General features: G+C 39.7%; 3 protein-coding genes across 7 annotated transcripts in view; all 3 read right to left on the minus strand.

Moving 5' to 3' along the window:
* Positions 1-19,269, minus strand: part of LOC120718942 (synaptotagmin-2-like) — a 61,589-nt gene extending 42,320 nt beyond the window's left edge. Inside the window, exons 1-3 of one of the 5 annotated variants that reach the window (XM_040007709.1) lie at positions 19,258-19,269; positions 16,948-17,032; positions 16,782-16,846 (exon numbers count right to left, since the gene is read on the minus strand). The gene's annotated coding sequence lies outside the window, so the exon portion shown is untranslated. The other 4 variants (XM_040007710.1, XM_040007712.1, XM_040007711.1 and 1 more) reach the window with 4 other exon arrangements.
* Positions 18,439-20,996, minus strand: oard1 (O-acyl-ADP-ribose deacylase 1). The gene is made up of 6 exons (XM_040007718.1): positions 20,864-20,996; positions 20,620-20,728; positions 20,345-20,510; positions 19,087-19,145; positions 18,857-18,969; positions 18,439-18,719 (listed from the first exon to the last, which is right to left on the minus strand). Exons 1-6 carry the CDS (start codon positions 20,926-20,928, stop codon positions 18,572-18,574), a joined length of 660 nt encoding a protein of 219 aa, XP_039863652.1. The 5' UTR covers positions 20,929-20,996; the 3' UTR covers positions 18,439-18,571.
* Positions 20,997-21,184: 188 nt separating this feature from the next.
* On the minus strand, positions 21,185-23,193 carry guca1b (guanylate cyclase activator 1B). The gene is made up of 4 exons (XM_040007720.1): positions 22,654-23,193; positions 22,086-22,235; positions 21,846-21,960; positions 21,185-21,636 (listed from the first exon to the last, which is right to left on the minus strand). The coding sequence occupies exons 1-4, from the start codon at positions 22,855-22,857 to the stop codon at positions 21,512-21,514; spliced, it is 594 nt and encodes a 197-aa protein (XP_039863654.1). The 5' UTR covers positions 22,858-23,193; the 3' UTR covers positions 21,185-21,511.
* Positions 23,194-23,450: the final 257 nt, after the last annotated feature.

The raw sequence follows: 23,450 nt of genomic DNA on the forward strand, positions 1-23,450 counted from the left end.
TGCTTTTTGTTCAGTTCAATTCAATTTTAGTTATATAGGGTCTTAGTAACAATCGCCTCAAGGCGCTTTATACTGTTTGGTCATGGCACTACAATCAGACAACCCTGATGAACAACCACCTGGCGACGTTGGAAAGGAAAAACTCCCTTTTAACAGGATGAAACCTCTGTCAAAATCAGGCAAAATCCCCCAGCAGCCTAGGCCTTTTCCAGCATTACTAAGGCATGGGTCTCCCTGATCCAACCCTAACTATAAGCTTTACCAAAAATGAAAGTTTTAAGCCTAATCTTAAAAGTAAATCCAAACTGGGATCTGCTTCCACAGAACCAGCTCCGGGGGCCTGTAAGCTGATGGCTCTGCCTCACATTCTACTTTTAAATATCCTAATAAAAGAAGGCTGCAATCTGAGAGCAAAGTACTCCACTGTGATATGGTACTGTGAGGTCTTTAAGATAAGATGAGGCATAATTATTCAAGACCCTGAATTTGAGGAGAAGAATTTTAAATGTAATTCTACATTTAACAGAGAACCAACGAAGACAAGCCAATATGGGAGAAATATGCTCCGTCATTCTAGACCCTGTCAGTTCACTCGCTGCAACATTTTGGATCACCTGAAGGCTGATACTTTATTATTGGTAAAGTATAATACTATAATAATTGTGGGAAACAATTAAGAATGTCTTTTGACTTGTGGATTTTGGTCCTAAACTGGACTAATTCAAATTTTGATGGATGACACTGGGATAGCTGTGGGTCAGGAGGTAGACCTGAGGTAGAGGTAGAACTACTACTTGGAATATTGTTGTTTCGATTCCTGGCTCCTCCAGTCTGCATTCCACAATATTCTTGGGCAAGATACTGAACCCTGAGTTCCTCTCGGTGCATAATCTGAGTGTGAATCCATGTGAATTCTAGATAGAAATCTCCTTTGTGGGTAAGTGGGTGAATGGGACATGTTGTATAAAGCCCTTTGAGTGGTTGAGTAGAGTACAAAAGCAATATATAACAACCAGTCTATTTGCTCATCAAGTCATCAGCCAATGTTATAGCAATCATTTCAAAATAAAAAAAAACCAACAACAACAAAAGCAGTTACCAAAATCATTGGTCTTTAACCTCTTGGCTAAATACATTAAATATTTTTCCAGACATTTCAGTCAGGACTGGACAAACATACAAATTGATGGACAGACTGTAGTATAATTACCTAAAAACAAATCTCTTTTACAAGATATGAAAAAATGACTCCTTTCATAAAGCAAATTACCTAAATACTGTGCTGCAGTAGAACCGTCAGACATTTTTGGCAGTCAGAGTCAGCTGGCAAAAAAAGCCTCAGTACTTTTCAGGCTTGGCAGGTAGATGTTACCACAAGTTGCTTTACTTGTTAGCCAAAATCATCCTGAATTTTCTAAAAAGCCAGAGCTCGCTAACACGGGTGTATTTTATGAGTCCATCAAATTATCCCAGCGTGATGTTGTAATGCTAACAAGGAAGAAAAACAGTTGTGAAAGGGGCTTATTAAATGTCACTTTTGAAACTGCAAACAACAACTGCAGGGCCCAGTGCTGTAGTCATTCCAACTAGAAAACATTAGGGACTAAAAACAGTGATGCAACAAATTTATCTTCTGTCTGAGATGAAGAAACTAATGTTAAAGCATGCTAGTGATTACAAAATGAAATGCATCAAATCCACTTGCAATGTGACTGAGTTCCCTTAAATAAATTAAATCTTGTTGCTTAAATGCCAATTTTACAGGTAGCCTTAGGATTGGATTCAGTCCACAATAAAAACAACCATAATTTCTACCTTTTACTGCGTCCCAACAGATGTTAGCAAATGCCCCAACAATTAAAAACCACAAAGTGTTGAAGAAACACATGACACATACCAAATATTTCCACTCGATTGGCAATATTTTAAATCCTACACAGGCATCTGACAGTATTCCATCAATTATTCAGGAGGAGTAAAGACTCACAAAAAGTACTGCACCCCCGGCTATGCAGCAGTAAATCACTGTATAGCACACCATCTGCTGCCTGTCAAAGCCAACGGTTGCTGTGTGCACAGGAGTGTAGTGCAACACTGATTCATAAGTCCAGGGTGATTTCCAGTGCAGGTAAAACAATTCTTTTTCTCTAGATATTTATTATGCCTACGCTTGGTATTAACAAATGATTTCACAATATACACAATATTAGCAGTCTGACCTGAGCTGAAAGCAGTGCAAAAAAGTGCCAACATTTCTCTGGCTGTAAAAGGGTATTAAAAAAAAATATGTCATCAAATATTTATCGCCCACAAGATGGGATTTAAAGATGATTCTCCCTCTCGTTGCTGGTTCCTTCACCTTCATTAGTGTTGCAATGCTTAACCTCCTCCTGAGACAAAATATCCCATATTCAGACTTCAATAATGCAACGCCTTCATTCTTAGGGCTGAGGGCTGAGGGCTGGTTTGCCTGATGTCTGACTAATCGCTGACAAAGCTATGGCTTCACTGGCTATTTTTGGGCACATAAACAGTGGAGTTTACAACAATATTCCACTACTTTGATATAAAACAACACAAACTATCTTGTTACCAACTGAATCTTTCAAAGTGAGCTTGGTTTCTGTGGCTTCTTCTTTAATTAACTTAATGTCTCCATGTAGTAAAAATAGCATCACTTCCATTAGTTAACTGTCAAAGTGCAATGACTTGGTTTAGTATTAGCTGAGGCTTTCCAAAAACCCCACATATTCAAAAAATCTGTTGGAAATGTCTAAAAGAAAACGCCCTGTTGTGAACTGCATTATGTCCCAAACTGAAATGCACAGAGTCAATGCGGTTCTCATTATGTTGTTGATTATCAGTTATTCTGCATGCCAGACTCAATATTCTGTTTTGCCATTCACCCAGTCAAAGAATGACAGTCTAATTATCTGCTGTGTTTACATTTCCTGATGTCTTCATGTAAGACACTGGCTGCATTTCACCCATTCCCTCTCTCTCAGGGAATCCTTTAAAATGTTGATTTAAAGGATTCCCCAAGGCATGTCTGTACATGAAATTACACTGCTTTGAAAAGAATAACACTCTGCTTTGTGTCTGACATAGTTTTTGCCATAAAAAAAAGCCTGGTTAGACATTCCTATTATGGTGCCCATTTCTCCAGTCTTTGAACAGAAAAATCTATGAATATGCAAATGGATTTAAGAGTTTGTTTGCAAGATACAAGATGACTCATGTACATGTGCGTGTGTGATGAGCTCTTTAAGCTAAACTAGTTAAGTTGTCACAAATCTTACTAACAGGTCGATGCCTCAAGCTTATAAGTGCCAGCGGAAAAACTGCTCCATTTTCAGCATTAAAACATCCAAGTGAAGCAACATTAACTAGAAGAATTAATGCCCAAAGTTTCCAATGATAAACTTTTACTGTTCAAATTTTATATCTAAATTCTGTTACATTGCTCCCTTTTAGTTACATTAAGTAATAACGTTTTACTTCTTAGTGTCTGAAACCAAGAGGCAAAATTATGTCTCCCACATTAATTCAGCAATTTATTAAGCAGTGGCCCTCGGAACAGTACTGTACCTCCAAACAGCAGCACTAAATTATTAACTCCACCACATTTAACACATTGCATCATCTCAAAAAAAGTGCCACTGGCAGAGCTTAATGTCAACCAATATTTTCATTAAAAATTGATATCTGTGAATGATTTTGGCTTCAAAGAGTTGGAGGAGATCTAATTCCAGCCAGTATGTCCTCAGTGTTTCATGCCTGTCTGATCTGTACTTCCTAATGCCTATATCTAGACATAAAAACTATGAATTTAAAAGGCTCAGCTAACAGAGACGTGCTTCTTGAAAGGCCAAAACAAACAAAAACTAAACAAAACAACAAGTAGCAGATGCTGTAAAATGCTGCACAACGCAAATGTTTCACAAATCAGCGGTTTAGTTTTGCTCTTCAGTTTTGCTCCAACATTGTGTCCTGAGAATCCCACAAGCGGTGGCAGCTTTACCACGAGCTTTATAAAATCTGCACAATACGAACTGCACAGTTTAACTTCGATTGCAGCTTAACTTTCCAATTTGGATTCACTTCTTCAGTTTGTAATATGAAAATGGTGAGACTGCAAAAATGAAAAGAGCGTTTGTAAAGAGATTCTTCAACTTTTCAGCCACATGCTGGGAACTAGATAAGGAGAAAATGTCAATTTCAGTGTATGCACGAATTACTCTGTAATTCACAGTTTCACTTTGCTTTCAGAGTGAGAGCAGCGCAATCAGCTAGTCACCATTAATTTCTCATAGAGCTCAGGCCAGCATGGAGTCAGACAACAGGCTTGACAGCTCAGATAAAGCCAAGCTGAGACGTTAACCACTTTTTGCTAACAACAAACAAATTTCCATAATTTGGTTTCATTTTATATATGTAAGACTTTATAACGTTCAAGACATGATGTGGTTACCCCCACTGTGGGAGTCGGTTCCTTTTTTTTGATGGGGGGCACTTTAATTGATTGTACTTCATTTTTGCTTGCCACTAGAAATTGTACTACCTGTAATGACGATCATGACAGTAAATATTAAGGCAGAAGTATTTAATTTGTCTATTTTTAAAGACAGAGATAAATTCAGAGCATTCTGCAGTAAACATATGCTTAGACAATAAAATGTAAGTGACGAAAACAACTGATGTCAAACAGTTCAAATATGAATATTTCAGCTCATGTATTTAAGTGCTGTATTGTTGTTCGACTATAAGAAACTTGTGCAGTTATACACAATCAAGGTCCTTAAAAAAAGGAACCTTGATTATAATGATTATGTGAATTACAGGCCGATCTCTAAGCTCCCGTTCCTGTCTAAAATCCTTGAGAAGATAGTTCTTTCACAACTCCAGGCGTACCTGGATGAGAACGACATTAATGATAAATTCCAGTCTGCCTTTAAACCATATCATAGCACCGAAACAGCGTTGCTTAGAGACCTTAACGATCTTCTTCTAATTGCTGATACTGGACGCTCTGCGGTCCTAGTTTTATTGGATTTATCCTCGGCCTTCAATACGGTAGATCACAACATCTTATTAGCGAGGCTTGAGCATACTGTAGGCATTAAAGGTGTTACCCTTGACTGGTTTAAATCATGTCACTCCAATAGGTCCTTCTTGGTCAACCTGGGCACCTGCTCTTCCTCCGCTGCACCTGTCTGCTGTGGCGTGCCTCAAGGATCTGTGCTGGGCCCTATTCTTTTCCCCCTCTATATGCTCCCTCTAAGCGCAATCTTTGAGAAATACCACACCGCTTTTCACTGCTATGCTGGTGATATACAGATCTACTTTGAACTAAATGATGATCTTGTTTGTCCTTGTACGGCTTTCAAGAGTGCCTGCGTGAGGTCAAAGAGTGGCTCTTAGGAAACTCTCTTATCCTAAATGATAAGAAAACTGAAATCGTGGTATTTGGCAGCAACGTTCCCCGTGGCCAACTTCGTGATGCCTTTGGTTCCCTTACCAGTTCCCTCTCTGACACTGTTAGCAATTTGGGCGTGTTGCTGGACAGCTCTTTCAAATTCGATAAACAAGTGTCTGCTGTAGTTAGATCTAGTTTCTACCAACTGCGTCTCATTTCCAAGGCTAGGCAGTATGTTCCACATAAGGACCTGGAAAAGCTCATCCACGCCTTTGTGACCTCTAGGCTGGATTACTGAAATTCACTTTATTTCGGTCTTCATTCTGCCCTTCTTCATAGACTGCAAACAGTTCAAAATACTGCGGCACGCATTCTGACCGGAACTGGGAGGTTTGCCTCTATTACTGTTCTAGCTGACCTGCATTGACTACCCATTAAATGCCGCATCCAATTTAAAATACTGCTGCTTACGTTTAAAATCACCAACAACACAGCACCGAGCTACCATATCGAACTCCTTAAATCGTATGTTCCCGCCAGAGCACGAAGATAATCTACTCAGTTACTCTTGGTGCAGCCTAGATCTCGGCTGAAGTCTAGAGGTGACCGTGCGTTTGCCTTGGCTGCACCAGAGTTGTGGAATAACCCTCCTATTGCTATCCGGGCATCCGATTCTATCCAATCATTTAAATCACGGTTAAAAACCTATTTGTTTAATCTCGCTTTTCCTGCTTGTTAATGCCTGTACCTGACTCTTAGACTTACTCTATTTTCCTTTATACATATCTTTTAAGGCTTGTGCTTTTACAGTGTTTTTACTTGATATGTATTTTATGCTACCCCTGTGTATTAGTGACAATGACCTGTTAGTATATTTGGTACTTTGCTAAGGCCTTATAATACTCATGTTACTTTCTGTCTTTTATGTTAAGCACTTTGGTATACCGCTAGTTTTTAAATGTGCTCTATAAATAAAGATGTATTGTATTGTATACACAATTATTATTATTTAACATTACCAATGCTAACTAAGGTGAAATAACATGGAGTTCTAAAAATCCAAAGACAAAGCTTAAATTCGAATTGCTCTCTGCTGCATCACAAACTTATCTCATGGGTAAAAACTAATTCAAAGAGCAAAGTAATGCCCAGACAGTGATCAAAGAGCATGACAAATCAACAGTGAAAATGGAGCTGGGTAAGAGTTATGTCAATAAGAAGGGAGGATGTTTTTGGACCAAACTTTTCACGAAGCCTTCAAGTGTGATAAATGTGCTGCGGACTATAGTGTCAGGAGATAGTCTGTCATGAAAGACAGCAACACTGGCCAGATGACGTGGAAAACAGCGGAACACTGCATTTGATCAGGTTTCTTTTCCGAGACGACACTAATCTATCACATTAGGCCGAAATCAGACATAACCCTGATACACTCCAGCTAATCTAAATACGTCATCCATCACTGATAACAGCTACCAATCAGCAAAATGGGAGACGATAATAATAACATCTATTTCTACATCTGCTTCTACATTCCACCTCTGTCCCTGCAGGCACTCAAAGTAACCACCAGTGTGATTTGTTAGAGTTGCCTCTACCCTGATCTTTGTGTGTTTTCACCATCTTTCTTAAGGCAGAGCAGCTAACCAAAAAAACTGCCCACTGTGTCAAGGACATTTTCATAAATCTGAGAGAGAGAGCGAGAGAGAGAGAGCACACCACCCTGCAAAATATCACGCTTTCTTTCACAGTGTTTCAAATGCATTCCAATGAGGGGGCACAAACCAGCCATGTCCTAGATAAACAGTGCCCTGCACTGCATTGAATGCCTCTCAATTGCAGTAGGGTTTACATAACGGCAGACAATGCACAAGGATGCACATCACTTCCAGAACTCAATATGACAAAAATACAGACTGAAAAGCAGACTCCTTGTTATTAAAACAAAAAACAAAAAAACAAAACAATGGATGATCTCCAAGATGACTTAGAACACACTGAAAATAGAAGCTGTAGAATAACGTGAAGGTTTTAGTTACTTTTTTAGGGAAGTTATATTGCTCCTGTTTCTACCTTTCACTGTTTTTAGTTTCTCCAAGAAGTGATGTGATCCTAATCTAATTGATGACATTAAAGATTCATGATAGAAGACACGTGGTTTAGAATTAGTGTATTTACTCAACAAAATGATGGTTCCCTTGTAATGAATAATGCCATACTGAGACTACTGGTTAGAGCTGTGTATAGTCATGTGAGAGTGTCCCTAGTTTAGGCTGAGGCTAAAGAGTCAAGTATTGACAAACCATTGCTTACAGCAGAGAAACACACAAGGGAAACCTGGGGATGGAGATGATGGTAAAAGGATTCTTGAGTGGCCCTGGATGTCTATTTGAAATATCACATTAATAAGGTATAAACAGTAATAACAATTGCTTGGCATTCAATAATTCAATAAAGGAAGAGAATGGAGTAACAAGATGTTTATATTTTTGCAGTTAATCTTATTAAAAAACAATCCAAAGAAAAATTAAACACATTAGTCCATGGTAACCCCCAGCATTCAGCATACAGCATGGCACAAGATCACAGCAGTTGCATCTTGATGTTTCTCCCCATTTTGTTTACCTGTTTTTCCTCCTGAGTTGTCAGATATTATACAACCACTTGCACGCACGCAGCCTCTTGGCGATTAACACAGCTAAGATTCACAAAGCATTCTTGTTTAATGAAAAAAGACGCACAGTTTGTAAGACGACGTACAGTGTGGATCTCTGTGTCTTGAGGCTTTTTGAGCAGTGATTCAGGAAGACTCTCCAGATAAGAATAGAGACCGTGAAAACTATATATTCACAGATATATATAGCTCTCCACATAACAATATCGTGAGAGGGTTTAGAGAACTGGACAAAGCATGAGAGCAATAATTTTGATCAATATAGTCCATTGAATGTCTTGTCCCGCGTGCAAAATAGATTTTGCAGCCCTCCATCATGATCTTGGAGGCACCATCCAATTTGCTGTCAAGTCAATAATCTCTTTGGGAGAGATCGAATCTGCAAGATTCCCTCAACTTGGCAGTAAGACACAGCCAAAACACACAAGTACTCTTCACTTCACTCTTTGTAGAGGGAAGTTAGATTAAAGGCAATTGTTTCTGCTTGTTTCTAACACCTCTCTGAAATGCAGCTTCACTGAAAACACATTAGCTGAATACAAATGAACACCAGGAATCTTTTATTCTGGGAACGACAGCAACACAATGACCTGAGTGGTGAATGAGTGAAAAGGATGAATCAACACCCAGTGGAGCACCTTCAGCTTTATAAAGCACCATAAGTGACCTGCCACTCGCACAACTTTACTGGTGCACTGAAGTTACAAAACACAATGGTAATGCACTTGAAGTCAAACCCAGGCATCATTTGCTAGTATGGCTAATATTATATACAGTGCTGTGCAAAACTCTCATATATCTTGCTTCCAAGAAGCCAAGTGGTCTTAAAGCACAGTTTTCCTTTGCTTGTTCACTCAGAGAGAGATGGAAGTATGCCAAACAACACAGGGACTGGTCTTAATATCAGTCATAACATGTCTTATGGAGTGATGAATCTAAATGTAAAATGTTTAAATCATCATCAATGTACAGAGGAGATCGGGAAAGAGGGATAACGATGAGTGTCTACAGCTATCGGTGAAACACGGTGGAGGCTCTGTCATGGTTTGGGGCTGCATGTCAGTCAGTGGGGTTGGGGATCTTATCAAAAATTGATCAAACAATAATTGCAGAAAAGTACATTCACATTTTGATCCACTTATCATTACATCTGGAAAGGTGTTGGCGTGGTAACGGCTTCATTTTTCAGCACGGCATTGATCCCAAACACGCCGCTGCTAATACAGTAAAAGCCTGCAAGCATAGAAGGTACAGTCATGGACTGACCTTCCCAGAATCTGGACCTCAACATTACTGAAGGTGTGTGGGATCAATGTGTGTGGCTATTGATTATATTTTCATAGTACAATACATTCTGTATTGTTTTCATTTGATACACAGTGATCATCTATAAATTACATAATGGCAAATGTATGCTGTACAGAAATTAAAATGCATATATTCATGTAAAATACACATGATAATATGACGAGTAAAACATGTTCTTGCTTTCATTTTTTAAGCGTATTATTCTTTTTTATCGCCTACTCTAACCAACAGGTACGCGTAGCAATACGCACATGGATTTTTGATTCTGTATTCTGTGTCCTTCGCCTGCATACCGGCCTCAAAGAGAAAGAAGCAGCTCTCATGCTGAGCACCTACTCACGCAGCTAAAATATTCTCTTTCCTTCTTTCTCTCTCTGACTGATTATATTTCAGTATTCCTCTAATGAAAAACACAAATTCTTGTACACCTGATTTTTAAACAAACAGATCACACAACCTTGCAGGTTACATGGAACAACAAAATTCTAAAACTCTTCACAGCAGCCTGCGGTCTAAATTCATTTCAAGACATTTCAGACTCGGTAGAATTTCAAAGCTTGGGATTATTTTAAAGAGGAACAAAAAAATCTTTTTTTAAGGTTTTCTGTTGATGTTTGCACCGCTCCGAGCGTTCTGCATGTCAGATGGGCAGATCTTCACTTGGCAACACTGAGAAATGGCAACTCGGCTCTCCCACTGCAAAACCCCGTGGGAATGGAGGGGGAAGGAAAACAGAAAATGTCTCTTCATTTCTAAGATTTCAGGGGCCAGAAAAATATATTTAATGAGGCTTTGTGTTGTTTCTCTGAGGAGCAAAAAAAAAGAGAGAAAAACTTCAGATTGTGCTGCCAAATGCCTTTTGGAGTAGACTCAGATGAAAAAATATAGATGAAAATACACACAAAGCCCTTAAAACTGTATTTTAAACACACACAGACCCTGGGGGTGTGTTACCATAAAAACAACTGTTGACAGACATTTATAATGTCCACTGTCATTATTTGGGCAGATCAAATCATGGCTCCAAAGCAAAACTGTTATTGCAGTGATGTGAATAGTCTTGTACCTTTCTCTGGTTTATCTATTCAAAGCTCAATTGAATTAATTTCAATTCAAAGGCTGTACTTGCACCACATATTGTCGGGGTTGTAATTTTAGTGTTATTTTCTGACTGAGAATGAAACTCTTGTTAATACCAGCTTCCTAAATGTATATAGAGAGGCCTGGAGCCCAGGGGATGCATTTCAAATGCCTCTGTGCAATCCCTTAACCCTCTTGACAAGGACGGATCTCCAGAGTAGCTTTTAGCAGGAGCACTTCAAAAAAGAGTGTCACTATTATGAGCAGAAAATCAAAAAGGATATAAAATACAACATATGGGCAATACAGAGGACACTTTCATATTTATTTCACAAGACTGTAAAGATTTACTTTAAAGCAGTGAGGCCATAACGGCTGGGAAATCTTCAGCAGAATAGTTGCCAAGAACTCTGAGATGTTGAGGTTTGGGTGCAAGCAGAGTGTGATATAGATCTGGTCAATAAACAGCCTCCTGAATAGAGTGAATCTAAACAGGTTCCTAAACTCTGACAGCACCCAAGACTAACGTATTTATACATGTCAAAGCCTGAGGTTATTCAATCTGGGAATCCATTGAGCAGTGTGCTTACTTAGCCCTTGGGGCCAACAGTCAGCTTTTTATGGTTTCTGGTATAACCTACAGATATCCAGGCCATGTGTTCATCTGCTGGTTGCACACATAAAAGAAAACAAAAAGGATACAAAAGGCAAAGTATTTTAGCAAATACAATCCCTCTTTCGTACCCCCAAAGAGTAGTAGTAGTTGACTGATTTATATTCATGCAACTACAAGAGAACAACATCAGAAACCAGAAGGTTTCTGCCATAAAAAATATTTCCCTTCCTACAGATTCTACAAAGTCATATGCACAATATGTTCACAGACTTTAGAATGCATTAAATGTATGCCTCCACAGACATTCATTCAGTCTATAAGTACCTAGCAAACCTTCATATTCCATGTATATTAATGTAAATGAAGGTCCCGTGTCTATGTGAAGTGATTAAATGGTTGAACAGGCAGATGATTCTAATGCAGGGAAGCTGTGTTTAAAAATAAAACTACGGAGAGAAGAATAGAGGATGTCTCTGAATACAATGAGGCTAAAAACAGCAGGTTTTCTGAAAAAATGTCAACACAATCTCACCATGTTAAAAAGAAAAAAGCCCACAACACAGAATCTGTAAAGATGATGACTTAATATGGAAATTAAAGCAACTCCTCCTCCTTCCTCAGTCCCATTCAAACAGAGAAGATAAGAGCTACACCAGATGTGTCATATAGGAAGGTGTTTTTCTACAAATTGGATGATTAACAGAGCAGTGCAGCCAGCATTGAGACATTTGGCTGTGGGACGCAGCTCAGTGAAGAATGATTGGCTTTGAGGGCCAGGGGAGCAGATGAGACAGGGACATGGAGCTGGACTAAAAGACTGAGTGTGCCCACTTGGTTTTCCATCAGGATATCACTTCCATACTGGTCTGCCTGTGCCTCTTAAAGAGTGACTCCACCTATACAAAAGGGGCTATTTCTGTATCGGCAGTGTTACGCCGACTTGCTCTTCATGGGACGTTATCTCTGCCTTTAGCTCCACCCTCTTAACATTAATTATGCAGCTCAATGCAGCACTCCAAATCCCTACTGCAGCTCACCCACACTACAATACTCCACTGCTTTCTCCCACTCTCTGTCTCTGTCACAACCAACCCACAAATGAGTGTTTCTCTCTTTTTCTCTTCAAGACTACGTTCTCAACGCTCCCTAGTCAAAGACAACATTTTCCTTCTGCGAATATAGACACTTTAGACAGGACAGAAACAGTTCTCTCTTCCCTTTGTCCGACTTCATATTAAAAGCTGAAATGATTAAATGTGTGAAACATAAGTAGGTTGAACAATCGATTTCGAAACCACTGTTTTGATTTTTTGTACCAGATGGCCTCATGAAAGAAATGTTTCAATCCAGAAATAGAGTAAGCATCTGATGTTAATGGGTACATTTATAATGATTGCGAGTTGTATTACTATCTTTAGTTGCAGTGTGACTCACAAGCAGCTCATATTTATATTGTGTCATTTCCAAAGCCTAGTGCTGATTTTTCAGTGCAAATCAGAAGCAAACAGTCTGATGTGGCGAGGAAACACACTTAACAGCTCAAACACCTGTCTGGCAAGGTGTAATTGACTCAACCACTCCTGAGCACAATCACCGTTGTGTCACAGGAAGCAGAGAGAGTCCACACTACGCAATCTGAATCAGCCACATCAGCAAAGTAGATGGAAACCAGAAAGCGTAGAATGGGGGAAGCTCTCACACTCCAGCCAACCACCCCCCAGGCAGGCAGTGGGATGGAAACGTTGCAACTGTTTATGGAAGCAGAAACAAGCTTCTCTTTCGTTTCCTAGAGCTTTTCACATGATTAAGATTCATTTTACATTTGCATGCATGTGTTTGCATGTGTGCACGTGCATGTGTTTGAGAGTGACAGTGAGAGAGTATTACTTGCCTGGCCAAAAGCTGAATAATTAATCCTACAGAACTGAAGTGTGAGGCTACAGTTCAAGTTATTTATGCATAATGTACTCTGCCTGACATTAAACTGACTAAGGAGTGTTTTGTTTTGGGTTTTTGTTTTTGAGCCCACATCAAGTGAAGGTCTTGGAAGTTGTTTGTGGGACTGTTACTTCATATCTGCCACACATGCCTTCATCGAACAAATATGAAGCCAAAGGTATGCAAACTCCAGATATTTAAAGTTTTATCTGGCTTTCTTCCCTTTACTTGCATTTAAATAAATTGCTCTCCTCTGTTTGCAAAGATGCTAGCTCTTGAACAAAAACAAACAGTGAGGCAGATGTTCCTAATGAGGAAAACATGGCCAGAGAAGGTGGGATCATTTAGTCAGTACCCAGCAAAGTGAAAGTGCTATATGCTTACATAATCCAGGGACTGACTGTGAATTGACTACTCCCTCTGTCTACAAGGCAATGCGCTAGCAGGAGCAGGTCGGCTGTTTTGTCACGTTCACCATGTTTCCATCGCTCTTTAAAAATCCGTGCATCACCAGACGTCAAGAATGAACACCGAAGAGTGAACAGCATTTTCTCAGGTTGCCGTTCTCCAGCAGGCAGCCCTCTATGCTGTGCTGCTCTGCTGCTGCTGCTGCAGGGGTCTTTTCAGTGCATGGAACCGGATGGTGAACAGAGAACACAGCGGGGGCTGGGCACTGCAATGTACTGCAGTGCTCGTAGCTCTGCTATGCACACCCACTCTCTTCCATCCTTGCTCTGCCTCTGACAATCTCTCAATCTCTTACTCTATCTCTCTACCCTTCTCTGGCCAATGGTTGTATCATTTGTCTTTCCTCATCTCTTCTCTTCAGATTCGTTATGTGCTTTTCCTGCCTGCTTCTCTCAACACTCTTATGGTTGACTGCAATCGATATTTCCCTTGCTGTCTCTTATATTGTTCTTTTAAACTACCCTACCCTCTGTTTCTCACATGCACATAGACATGCACATCTATAAGACTACTACATATATACATCAAATAACCTTTACCTGGAGAGTTATCTTAGCCTGCTTCTAACCCCATTATTCCAGACTTCCATTTTTTCTCCAAATGGAGTAGAATATCTATAATTTACATCTCTATATTAGCAGTAAAAGTACACATACACGCAATGTCATTGGCACCACTTGCTGTGTTTATCAAGGTGTCATTATAGCATCCCCAAGAGAGACTGCTCGGCTAAAACATCTGCAGCATCCTCTATTTGCATCGGAATAATCTAAACAAAATAGCCTGGTGAGTTTTTACAGCACCTCTTCTTATCCTGAGATGGGCAGTTTTGAGATTGTTGCTAAATGTACAGTGACAGCCGTTGTTGCTCCGCTATGTTGCCTCCACCATCATTTACAGGGGCACACTAAACGCCCATGCCGCACAGCATGGGACAGAGGATGTCACGCTTGGAGGATGAGCAATGACAAGCCCAGCAGCTGGTCCCTTCCCCCAGAAACTTCACAACTGTTAGAAACAGTTACGCTAATGACTTACATGCAGTGTTTACAAAGTTATCGAGATAAACCTTGCAGGCAATTTGATTATGAAACAAGAAACCTCTTTCAAAGCGCTTACACAAATAAATACAAGAACATGACTGCAAATGTTTTTGGTGTGACTCATTCCATCTACATTCCATCTAACAGCAAAAGCTTAACCCTCCTCCATCTCCCACACTCTGCATTTATTTTCAAGATGCTGTCTACTTCTTGGAATGGTGAGGGGTTTCATATCTATTTCCCATTAAAGAGCAGAGGTTTCTGATCATCACTTCCTGAATGAGTTTTACAGTCTGGCAGCAGCATCCTGCAGAGACACTTTTGTGGTCGCTTCATAAAACAAAGCTCTGTGTCACAGCAGGTGTCAGAGCCATATGAAGAAAAGTCACTGCATGTAATTTTCATTTTTTTTGCAAGCGATTTGTAGAAAACATAATTAATTGCTAGCCACTGTTAACTGGAACGATGTGTTGTTTCTCTTTTAATAACATTGTCATTTGGATTTTGGGTGATCACTCAATAAGTCCATGTAAAACCCATTTGTCAAGCTTGAAATATCTTGCTGCTGCAGTCGGATTGATGGAAGGAAAGCTGAACAAAATCTCAGTGCTGATACTCCCACCTAGAGCATACAGCAATAATACAGGTAGACAAGGCCGGCCAAAACATTCTTTTTTCCTTTTTGTGTGTGTATTTTCTTTTCAAAATGAAACTGTGAAGAAGCCACTTTTCAGTTCCTTCACAAAAACACAGCTCTTCTTAAGGTAAACTGTGTTCTAGAAGAAGAGAGGTGTATGAATAATGAAGAAGCAAAGCCACACAGCCATTGCAAACGTCATATAACAATTTAGAAAATTTAACCAGGCAGGGTATTACATCAGCTAACCAAAGATAATTAGGAATACCCATTAGCCTTCACTAAACATTGGTTTGCTTCAAACTTTATAAAGGAAGCTCTTGCAAAAGGTCCCTGCTATGTGCACTGTCCATGGTGCTGAAACAGATTACATTTTCTTCCCAACCCTCTTTGTACCCCTGTATATAAGAAAGTCTTGAAAACTTGAAACACAAATCTACATTATGATCAGGTTTAGATGTATGTCTCGTGCTTATAGCTACTATCAGAGTACAAGGTACGAGCTTCACTTTTAACTAATATGAAAACACAAAAAAATGCTCATCCAGTATATTCAGCATCCTCATACACAACACGTTAAGTCCATCTATTATTTTTCCCTGCTCTGCAGCAGGCCAGTGTTCACAGACATTTTCAGCAGAGAAAACACATAGTGCCCACTGCTGGACAACATCACATCTTCATTCAGAAATGATCAAGGTCAGATATACAGAACAGAAAGGAGGATATACTAAATTACTGCAATTTCTCTCAAATAAAAGAATGAAATCATTAATATAAAAACATATAATTATGAATAACCCTTTTAACTGTACGTCAACTTACTATCCTTTGTTGTTTGAGCTAATTTTTAACAATAATAATAATTTATAATATTATTTCTATCTTTTTGTGTTTCTTTAGTACACTTTAGTCAGTTCAGCCAATCAGAGAGCCCACTTTTGCTGCAGGCTTAGACTGGAGGAAGTCCCAGAGCACCGGATAAACCAAACAAAAACTAATCGCCGGTCTCAAACACTATCAGAGCCAATTCAAACTGTTATCTAAGCAACCCCACTGACACTCCGGGTACACAACGAGAGCGTGCAGGATAAAATTATAATGGGCTGACGTAGTCGTTTTACCACACTAAGCTTATCATAGTGTACCTATTCACAATATAAGTAGCAAAACTTCACTTATCCCAAACCGGGATAGGTGAAAACGAGGCAAAACTGTGAGAGCAAATTTGGGAAGCTGGTAGCTGGTTTGGGTTGCTTCATCCTGGCACTGTCTGGATGCTGAGGCAGCTCTGCACAGGGATGTAATGGGATACTGCAGCACTAGAGAACCGTGTGCACAGAAACTTGCCTAGGAGCATCAGGGAGTCCCACACTAACCTTCCCCCTCCCTCTTTCTCTCTCCTTCTCCGTTTTCATCAAATATTATGCAAAAAAGAAATGGAAACAAACAGAGATCCATGTATGCATTTAAAAGGGAACTGTGTGTGAAGAACTAAAACAAGGAAAAGAATAAGTACACTCACTAACAGTGAACACAGAACACAACTTCAGAAGTGAAATAATCAGGCATGCTTGCAGAAGGAGAATGCAGCTGCTTACCTTTTGTGCAGGTTGCTCTCTCCTGGACACGGAGTTCTTCCCCCTTCTCTGCAGATTCCCAGACACTTTGAGATAGAGAGAGAAATAATCAATCTCTTCTTACTTTCTCTTATTTCCAATTTCAGAATGAATAAGTCAGGAGTCTAACATAGCAGTGTAGACACACCTTTACTCTGTAAACTCTGACACACACACACACAGACTCCCATTCAAATGCACCCCAAGACTGGAGTACCCAAATTGATAAAGATCTGCTCAGGGGAGGGATAAAAACTACACACACTCACACACTGCAGTTTTTTTTTCTTTCTCTTGCTCAGCCGCTCTGCTGCTTTTTTCCTGCTGTCTTTGCCTGCACTGCTTCCTGATTGGCTAAGCTGCTCTTCAATAACATAAGCTCTCCTCTTTAATTGGAAGGGAGCCAGTTATGTGGTGCACCAGAAGCCCTCCCGCCCAGCTCATCTCTCTTTTTTTTTATTCCTTTTTTTCCCTAAGTGCCTGTGGAAAAGAATGCTGAGCTCTGCAATTTCATACGCATTGAGCAAAGAAAAAAAGGGACGAGGATGGGGAGAGTTTATCAGTGTTTGTGCGTGTGTGGGGGGGGGAATGGGAATGAGGGAGAGCAGCGGAGGCGAGCCAGTGTACTGCAGTGGGACAAGCAGACGTTGCATGGGAACAAAGAGACAAGGGGGCTATAAGGTGGGGTGAGAACAGATTTCGCTGCACCGTCCAACACCGGCAGCACGTTGACTGTGACAGCAGGTCAGATGAAGGGAGATTTCCCTGTGCTCACTGCAGCACAGCTAGGTGGCTCTGCTGCAGTGTGGAGTCTAATTCCCAGGCAGGAAGGGGGATGGGAAGGAAGGAGGAGGAGGAAGAGAGAGGAGGCTGGTTGCAGTGATACCAAAGTCTCCCAGCCAGCCTGGATATACGGGAGGAAATGGGCAGCCATCCGCAGTGTGCACAGCGGTTAATGCCTTTTCTTCATGAATTATTGAAAGTGCCCCAAAGGAGAATGGGAGGCTAGCAGGCAGCACACTGTTCAAGCAGTCTCGCCACTACTGACGTTCGTGTTAATTACCAGCACCTGAAGTGAATATCATCGCACAGTTAGATGAAGCCCCCTTTAGAGATTGCAATAAAATATCTTGAATGGAAAATGTATGTCATTACCTCTCCCCTTTCCACTTGAATTTCATCATGCGTTAAAAGGCTTTCCCATACTGGAGAAAATGGATGTGCAGGATTGACTTTGTGGTGTCAAATTCCCTGCTCTCTTTCACTCACATCTGGTCCATTGTTCCTCGGCTGCATTAAAGCACAATACCCCAGCAGATCAATAAAGAAGCATACAATACCTTGAGCATTTGCAGTGGCCATGATGAGCACTCCAGAAGTTATATGATGACCACAGAGAAAGGCACTGTTTGCTCAACCAACAATGTAAATGCTTAGTGAAAGAAGGGGGAGATAAAGAGATAACTGACGCTTTATACTCAGTCCCGTGGTATAAAACACACCATATGAGATATTAAACTGAGTTCATTCGGGTTCATCTTAATTTAGTGATGAACACAGATTAAAATATTTTGGAAGTAGTCCCAACAGTCATTACAAAAAGGTTCTATAATAATACCACTACTAGTTGGATATGAGCTTATGTGGGTTCTTTTATAAAAAGAAAGCTTTATTTTATTTAACAGAGAAAATAACATGTTTCCAACTTTGAAAAGAAAAATCCCCTTGGCTTCATATACATCAGTATTTCAATAATCAACATTTCCAAAAAATCATCTGCGTCTGTTTTCCTTCATCACTGTGGTCTCTTCTTTCTGAGGAAGACTGTAAACTGTGATGGAGATGTCTGTGTGTTTGAAGACCTGATCCAGTATCTCTGACACGCTCGTCCACTTGAGTCGATCCAGGCCACAGCCGATACTGTCAGAGAAATAGATAAAGAATTTAACTACCACAGCAACTTAATAAATGCCACAATTAGTTGATTTTAAAATGAATTTGTTTATTATTATTTCTCTCAATTAAGGGTCACAAAAGAGAAAAGAAATTATACAAACCGAGGCATCGATATTCTTGATACTTGGTTCTTCAGGCAATGTGACCTCATATCCTCCAGGCTCTGTCTCAGGCTGTCATAGGTGGGTTTCTGGCTTGCCTTTTTCTTTGTGATCTACAATAAAGTAATAGAAAAACAACATTTCATTGCACTAACCACAACAGCTTTTGGATAAAATCTCTCGATTTGTCTAAAAGTGTACATCTAGTGAATTTTAATCAACATGTGTACCAGATAGTAGACAAAGCGTCCATCGCTTTTCAGTACGGCACACTGTCCTGTCACTTTTTCTGTTTGGATTATAAAGAATAGAAAGACAAAAAGAAATATAATATCCACATTAGAACAAAGCTTGATAAAAAAAAAAAAGATTCATAAATCCCTAGACCATTAATAACACACCGGAAGACACACACACACAAAAAGTTAGAAAGTAGAGTTGTTTATCAAAAAGTTTACTAGCCTGAGAACCAAACAAATCCAAAAGCAAAAACTCATGTGTCATTGCTGTGGCACAAAGTGTCTGGGCACTATCCTGTTCAAACACATCCACCCTCTAATTTGCCAAGACATTTGATGTAATACTAGGCCTTGTTTGACACAAACATTTTAGAGAAAAACTGACGTGCCATTTTTAACAATTAATATGGAAAAACAAAAACAAAAGAGCAACACGTGTTCGTTTCAAGTCAGTGTTACACCATCACAGCTCATCTGTGATTGTATGACTGTACTGCTATCTTTCTATTCAGAGACACTGAATCTGTTGTTAATATCCTTTTATAACCAAAAATAAAGCTTCCAGACTAAAGCGTCCACATGATCTGTCAGTGCCTTGCAAAGCATTCGAGTATCTTCGTGTTGTGTTTAGAGAGACCCTGCACCAAGTTGGCTGCTATTCATGCGAATAAAGTTGTGGGCTAAGCTTCTTTATGCAAAATTAGAGGCATCAGGTCCAACGTCGCCTCTGAAAACTCCCCAAAACTTTCACATGTTAAGGCAAAATTATTCAACCTATTCCTCACTTCAAATGTTCTCAGAAACAAAGTTCAGCAAGTTATTTTTGAAACATAAGACAACGTTTCCAAACGAGTCAGCAGATGGGTGTTTGCTCAGTTTTAGGAGGTTAGACAAGAGAGCGAGCACCTGTCAGTCATCCATTATGACGCTGGTAAGTGGCACGCCCAGCAGGATACAAATACAAAGTCACATTTACACATTTGTCATACGATACTACCTTGACTTTCTGTAAGAGTGAATGTGTGTGGAAGAATATGAGTTAATGTGTACACAGAGTCAGACAAAATTGATACAATGTGATACTCTCAGACAGTGTAGAAAAAAAAACTCCTAACCGAGGCTGTTACAAAAGGAAAGCGAGTGAGGAGGAGGTTAAAGGCTTTAAAAAAAAAAAACTGTGTCCATGCTGGTAAAATGATCACAAGACATCTTCACCCCTGATGAATCTTTAATGAAAGGGTCGACTCACTTTGCTCTTTTAACTCAGTCACCCCTTGAAACCTCTTTCTGAATTCCACAGCTATGCCTGCCCCCATACGGATGTCCTCGCTGATGCAGTGGGCCAGAGCTTCACGCGCAGGGCAGGAGAACAGGTCCCCGGTGACATAACTCAGCCTCCACTTGTGTTCTGCAGGCTAACCAGGAGGGGGCAGCATTAGACAATGTCGTGAAGCATAACGACGGAATAACAAATACAGTAAACACTGGTGTCTTGACGGAGAAACCCCAGAAACTGAAGTTTACCTTAGTTGTGTGGGTGCTGGCCGACATATGAGGTTCGGACGACATTGACAAGCGAGGGTAAAGCACTTGCAGGGCGATTTGATTTGCTGTTAAGTATCTTGAACACACACTACAAACACACGGAAGTATCGACATTAAATTTCTGCTGGAAGACCTGTTTGCTAGTTTGCACAGTACGCTGTGCGCTAGTACAGTCGCTCGTATGACTTAAAAACTGCTACCTGCAGAAAGCTGTTTAACTTACGTATATAACACCGTTCTCGGAAGGTTAGTTGGTTTGGAGGTGTATGAAAAGCTGCTACGTAACATATCGTCTCGCGAGAAATAGCGAGACCTTGTGGACGATCACGCCTTCGGAATGTGAAGGTTTGTCAGATACATATGCAAAACGAATATTTTAACTTTTTCATTACAATAATTGCAAACCATACTTTAATAGAACCCCATTTTTAACGCTATACACTAATGTTTGTGTTTAGAAGTCTTTTATTCAACGCCTATCAATAAAAGTTGGCTACTTCCTGTGGTCTCCTAAATTTATTTGGTGTTTTATGTTTTAAGAAATTCACATTTGACATTTATTGTGATTTATTAATATGTTTATTGGATAACTCTTTTTTTTTGCTTATATTATTACATATAAGAAAATAAAGCAAGGGCAGACAAACAAAACCTACATCATCATACGCAGCAATAAATGAAAGCTTGTGAAAATCTCAGCACTGATGTGGACATGTATCTAAATATGATACAACAGCATATAGCACGTTAGCAGTCAGACAGTATCAGTGTTTTATTTTATATACATATAAACTGCAATATACACAAAATCACAATATGAATAGTTACACATCAGGATTGTGCATGACAGACTGACGGTCTGTGCTTCCCCCTAGAAGTCCGCACTACGGCGTCGCTCATTGAGCCAGTCTCCGGGGTTCACATCCATCTGCAGCATCTTCATCACCCACTTGTCCCTCCGTGCTCCATCGATGAACTCATCCAGTGAGAGCTCCCCTAAGTGACGCAGGACAGTTATTCTTAGTATACATTTCTTCATTCCTGATAGATGACCATTGTAAAGCTTGCACCCACCTATCCTTTTAATATAAACAAGCAATAACGAATACGCATACAATTTTACAATTAGTGCTTCACAATGCCACAGGTGTTCTAAATCATCCATGGAACATTTTAAGCCGTCAGAAACCATTGCAAACACTCACCATCCCCATTTTCATCAACCAGCTCAAATATCCGGTCAACCACTTGGTCTGGGGTCAGCAGATTACATTCTTCATCCAGCTCTCCATGGCAGGCTTTCTTCAGCCGATAAATAGACTGAGAGTTACAGGAAAATATGTTACAGTGACTCCTTCACTGACTAAAGTTCATTAGTCAGTCAATTCAGCTGCATAATATCAACTATGCAGAACGCATGGAGACTTTAAAATAGTAAATATTACCTCCACAATTTCTAGAAGCTCTGTTTTGTCGATGCACCCGCTTCCATCTTTGTCATACATTTTGAATGTCCATTTAAGTTTATGCTCCAGTTTTCCTCGAAGGACTAAGTTCAAAGCTGCCACATACTCCAAGAAATCAATGGTGTTGTCCTGTGTGCACACAAGGTTCAAATGTTGTGAAGGAATACAAGGATGTGACTAAGAACCTAAATGTTTACTTCAGTGTGGACTTTAACCTGTCAGAGAATAGGGAAAATTATCCATTATTCCTAGAGCTAAGCTGAAACATCCAGTTTTCTTGCTGTGTATACCCTGAAAACCCAAAAAGTATTCTCAGTGAAATTGATACATGAGCGTTTATGACATTTTTCCTTACTTGTACAAATTAAGTTAGCCCTCAAAATTGCTGCAAATGAGTTTTCTGCCCTTCAAATAATAAAATGATAATGGGCATCAGCTGAAACAGCACAAGCAACCTTCCGAATCAACAAATGTGTATTAATATCTTGTCCTGCTGTGTAGTTTGGTAACAATGTTAAAATGAGACAGAACTGAAGTTTGTACTTACTCCGTTTTTGTCAAATGCTCGAAACATGTTTTCAATGTAATCTGCAGCTTCCTTGTTATGAGTAACGCCAAAAAAACTCTTGAACTCGTGCATGAACAGCGTTCCACTTGGGCATTCCACGACAAATTTTTTGTACCATTCCTGCAGCTCCGCCACATCGATTTCCTTGTCTTGGTCACTCTCTTCACTCAGGCGTTGACCCATGTTGGTAATATTTTTTATTCTTGCTGAAAATCACAAATATTATCTCTTACATTACACAAACCTGGTTTGACCTGGTTACATTTTTTAAGCTTCCACCTACATTACAAAATGAAAAAAGTGCTCAGTTACAGAGTCAGTGGCTGCGGCTAAGTTTGTGCAAATCAGCAAAAACCAAATTGACCAATATGACATGAAAGTCCATAGAAGCTGAATTGTTATTCGGCTCTCAATTGTGGCAAATCCTTACTGAAAGTGAGGATGAGACACAGACTGCTATGGATCACATGATAAAGGATTAGAAATGAACACTTGTCAAATTCAATTAGTCCACAGCCAGATTATGAGAAGATTGTGCTGCTGCTTGTATCTATACTAAACTAGAAGAAAAACAATACTGTGTGTAAAAGTTGTGGGGGAAAATGACATAAAAGGGTTTTAAGGATCTCTGATTTCATTCAATTTTCACAAATTAAAATGTATTATTATTTAATTATATGATTTAAATTTACTTTAAGGCATAAAATGCCAAAGGTAAGCTAAGGCCTAAAGTCTGTATAGTGTATAAAAGTTTTGAATCGAGTGATTTAAGGCTT

Source organism: Simochromis diagramma, unplaced genomic scaffold (genome assembly GCF_900408965.1).
Source record: "Simochromis diagramma unplaced genomic scaffold, fSimDia1.1 OVJJ01000545.1, whole genome shotgun sequence".
NCBI lineage: Eukaryota > Metazoa > Chordata > Actinopteri > Cichliformes > Cichlidae > Simochromis > Simochromis diagramma.

What these genes read in the sequence shown, in the direction of transcription:
- oard1 (XM_040007718.1), bottom strand. Translation starts at nt 20,928, where the DNA reads ATGTTACGTAGCAGCTTTTCATACACCTCCAAACCAACTAACCTTCCG. An exon ending in CCAGCACCCACACAACTAAG is followed by an intron (nt 20,511 to 20,619) that starts GTAAACTTCAGT and finishes CCTCCTGGTTAG; the next exon opens with CCTGCAGAACACAAGTGGAG. An exon ending in GACTGAGTTAAAAGAGCAAA is followed by an intron (nt 19,146 to 20,344) that starts GTGAGTCGACCC and finishes TAATCCAAACAG; the next exon opens with AAAAAGTGACAGGACAGTGT.
- guca1b (XM_040007720.1), bottom strand. Translation starts at nt 22,857, where the DNA reads ATGGGTCAACGCCTGAGTGAAGAGAGTGACCAAGACAAGGAAATCGAT. An exon ending in AGCTTCTAGAAATTGTGGAG is followed by an intron (nt 21,961 to 22,085) that starts GTAATATTTACT and finishes TGTAACTCTCAG; the next exon opens with TCTATTTATCGGCTGAAGAA. An exon ending in GGTTGATGAAAATGGGGATG is followed by an intron (nt 21,637 to 21,845) that starts GTGAGTGTTTGC and finishes TGCGTCACTTAG; the next exon opens with GGGAGCTCTCACTGGATGAG.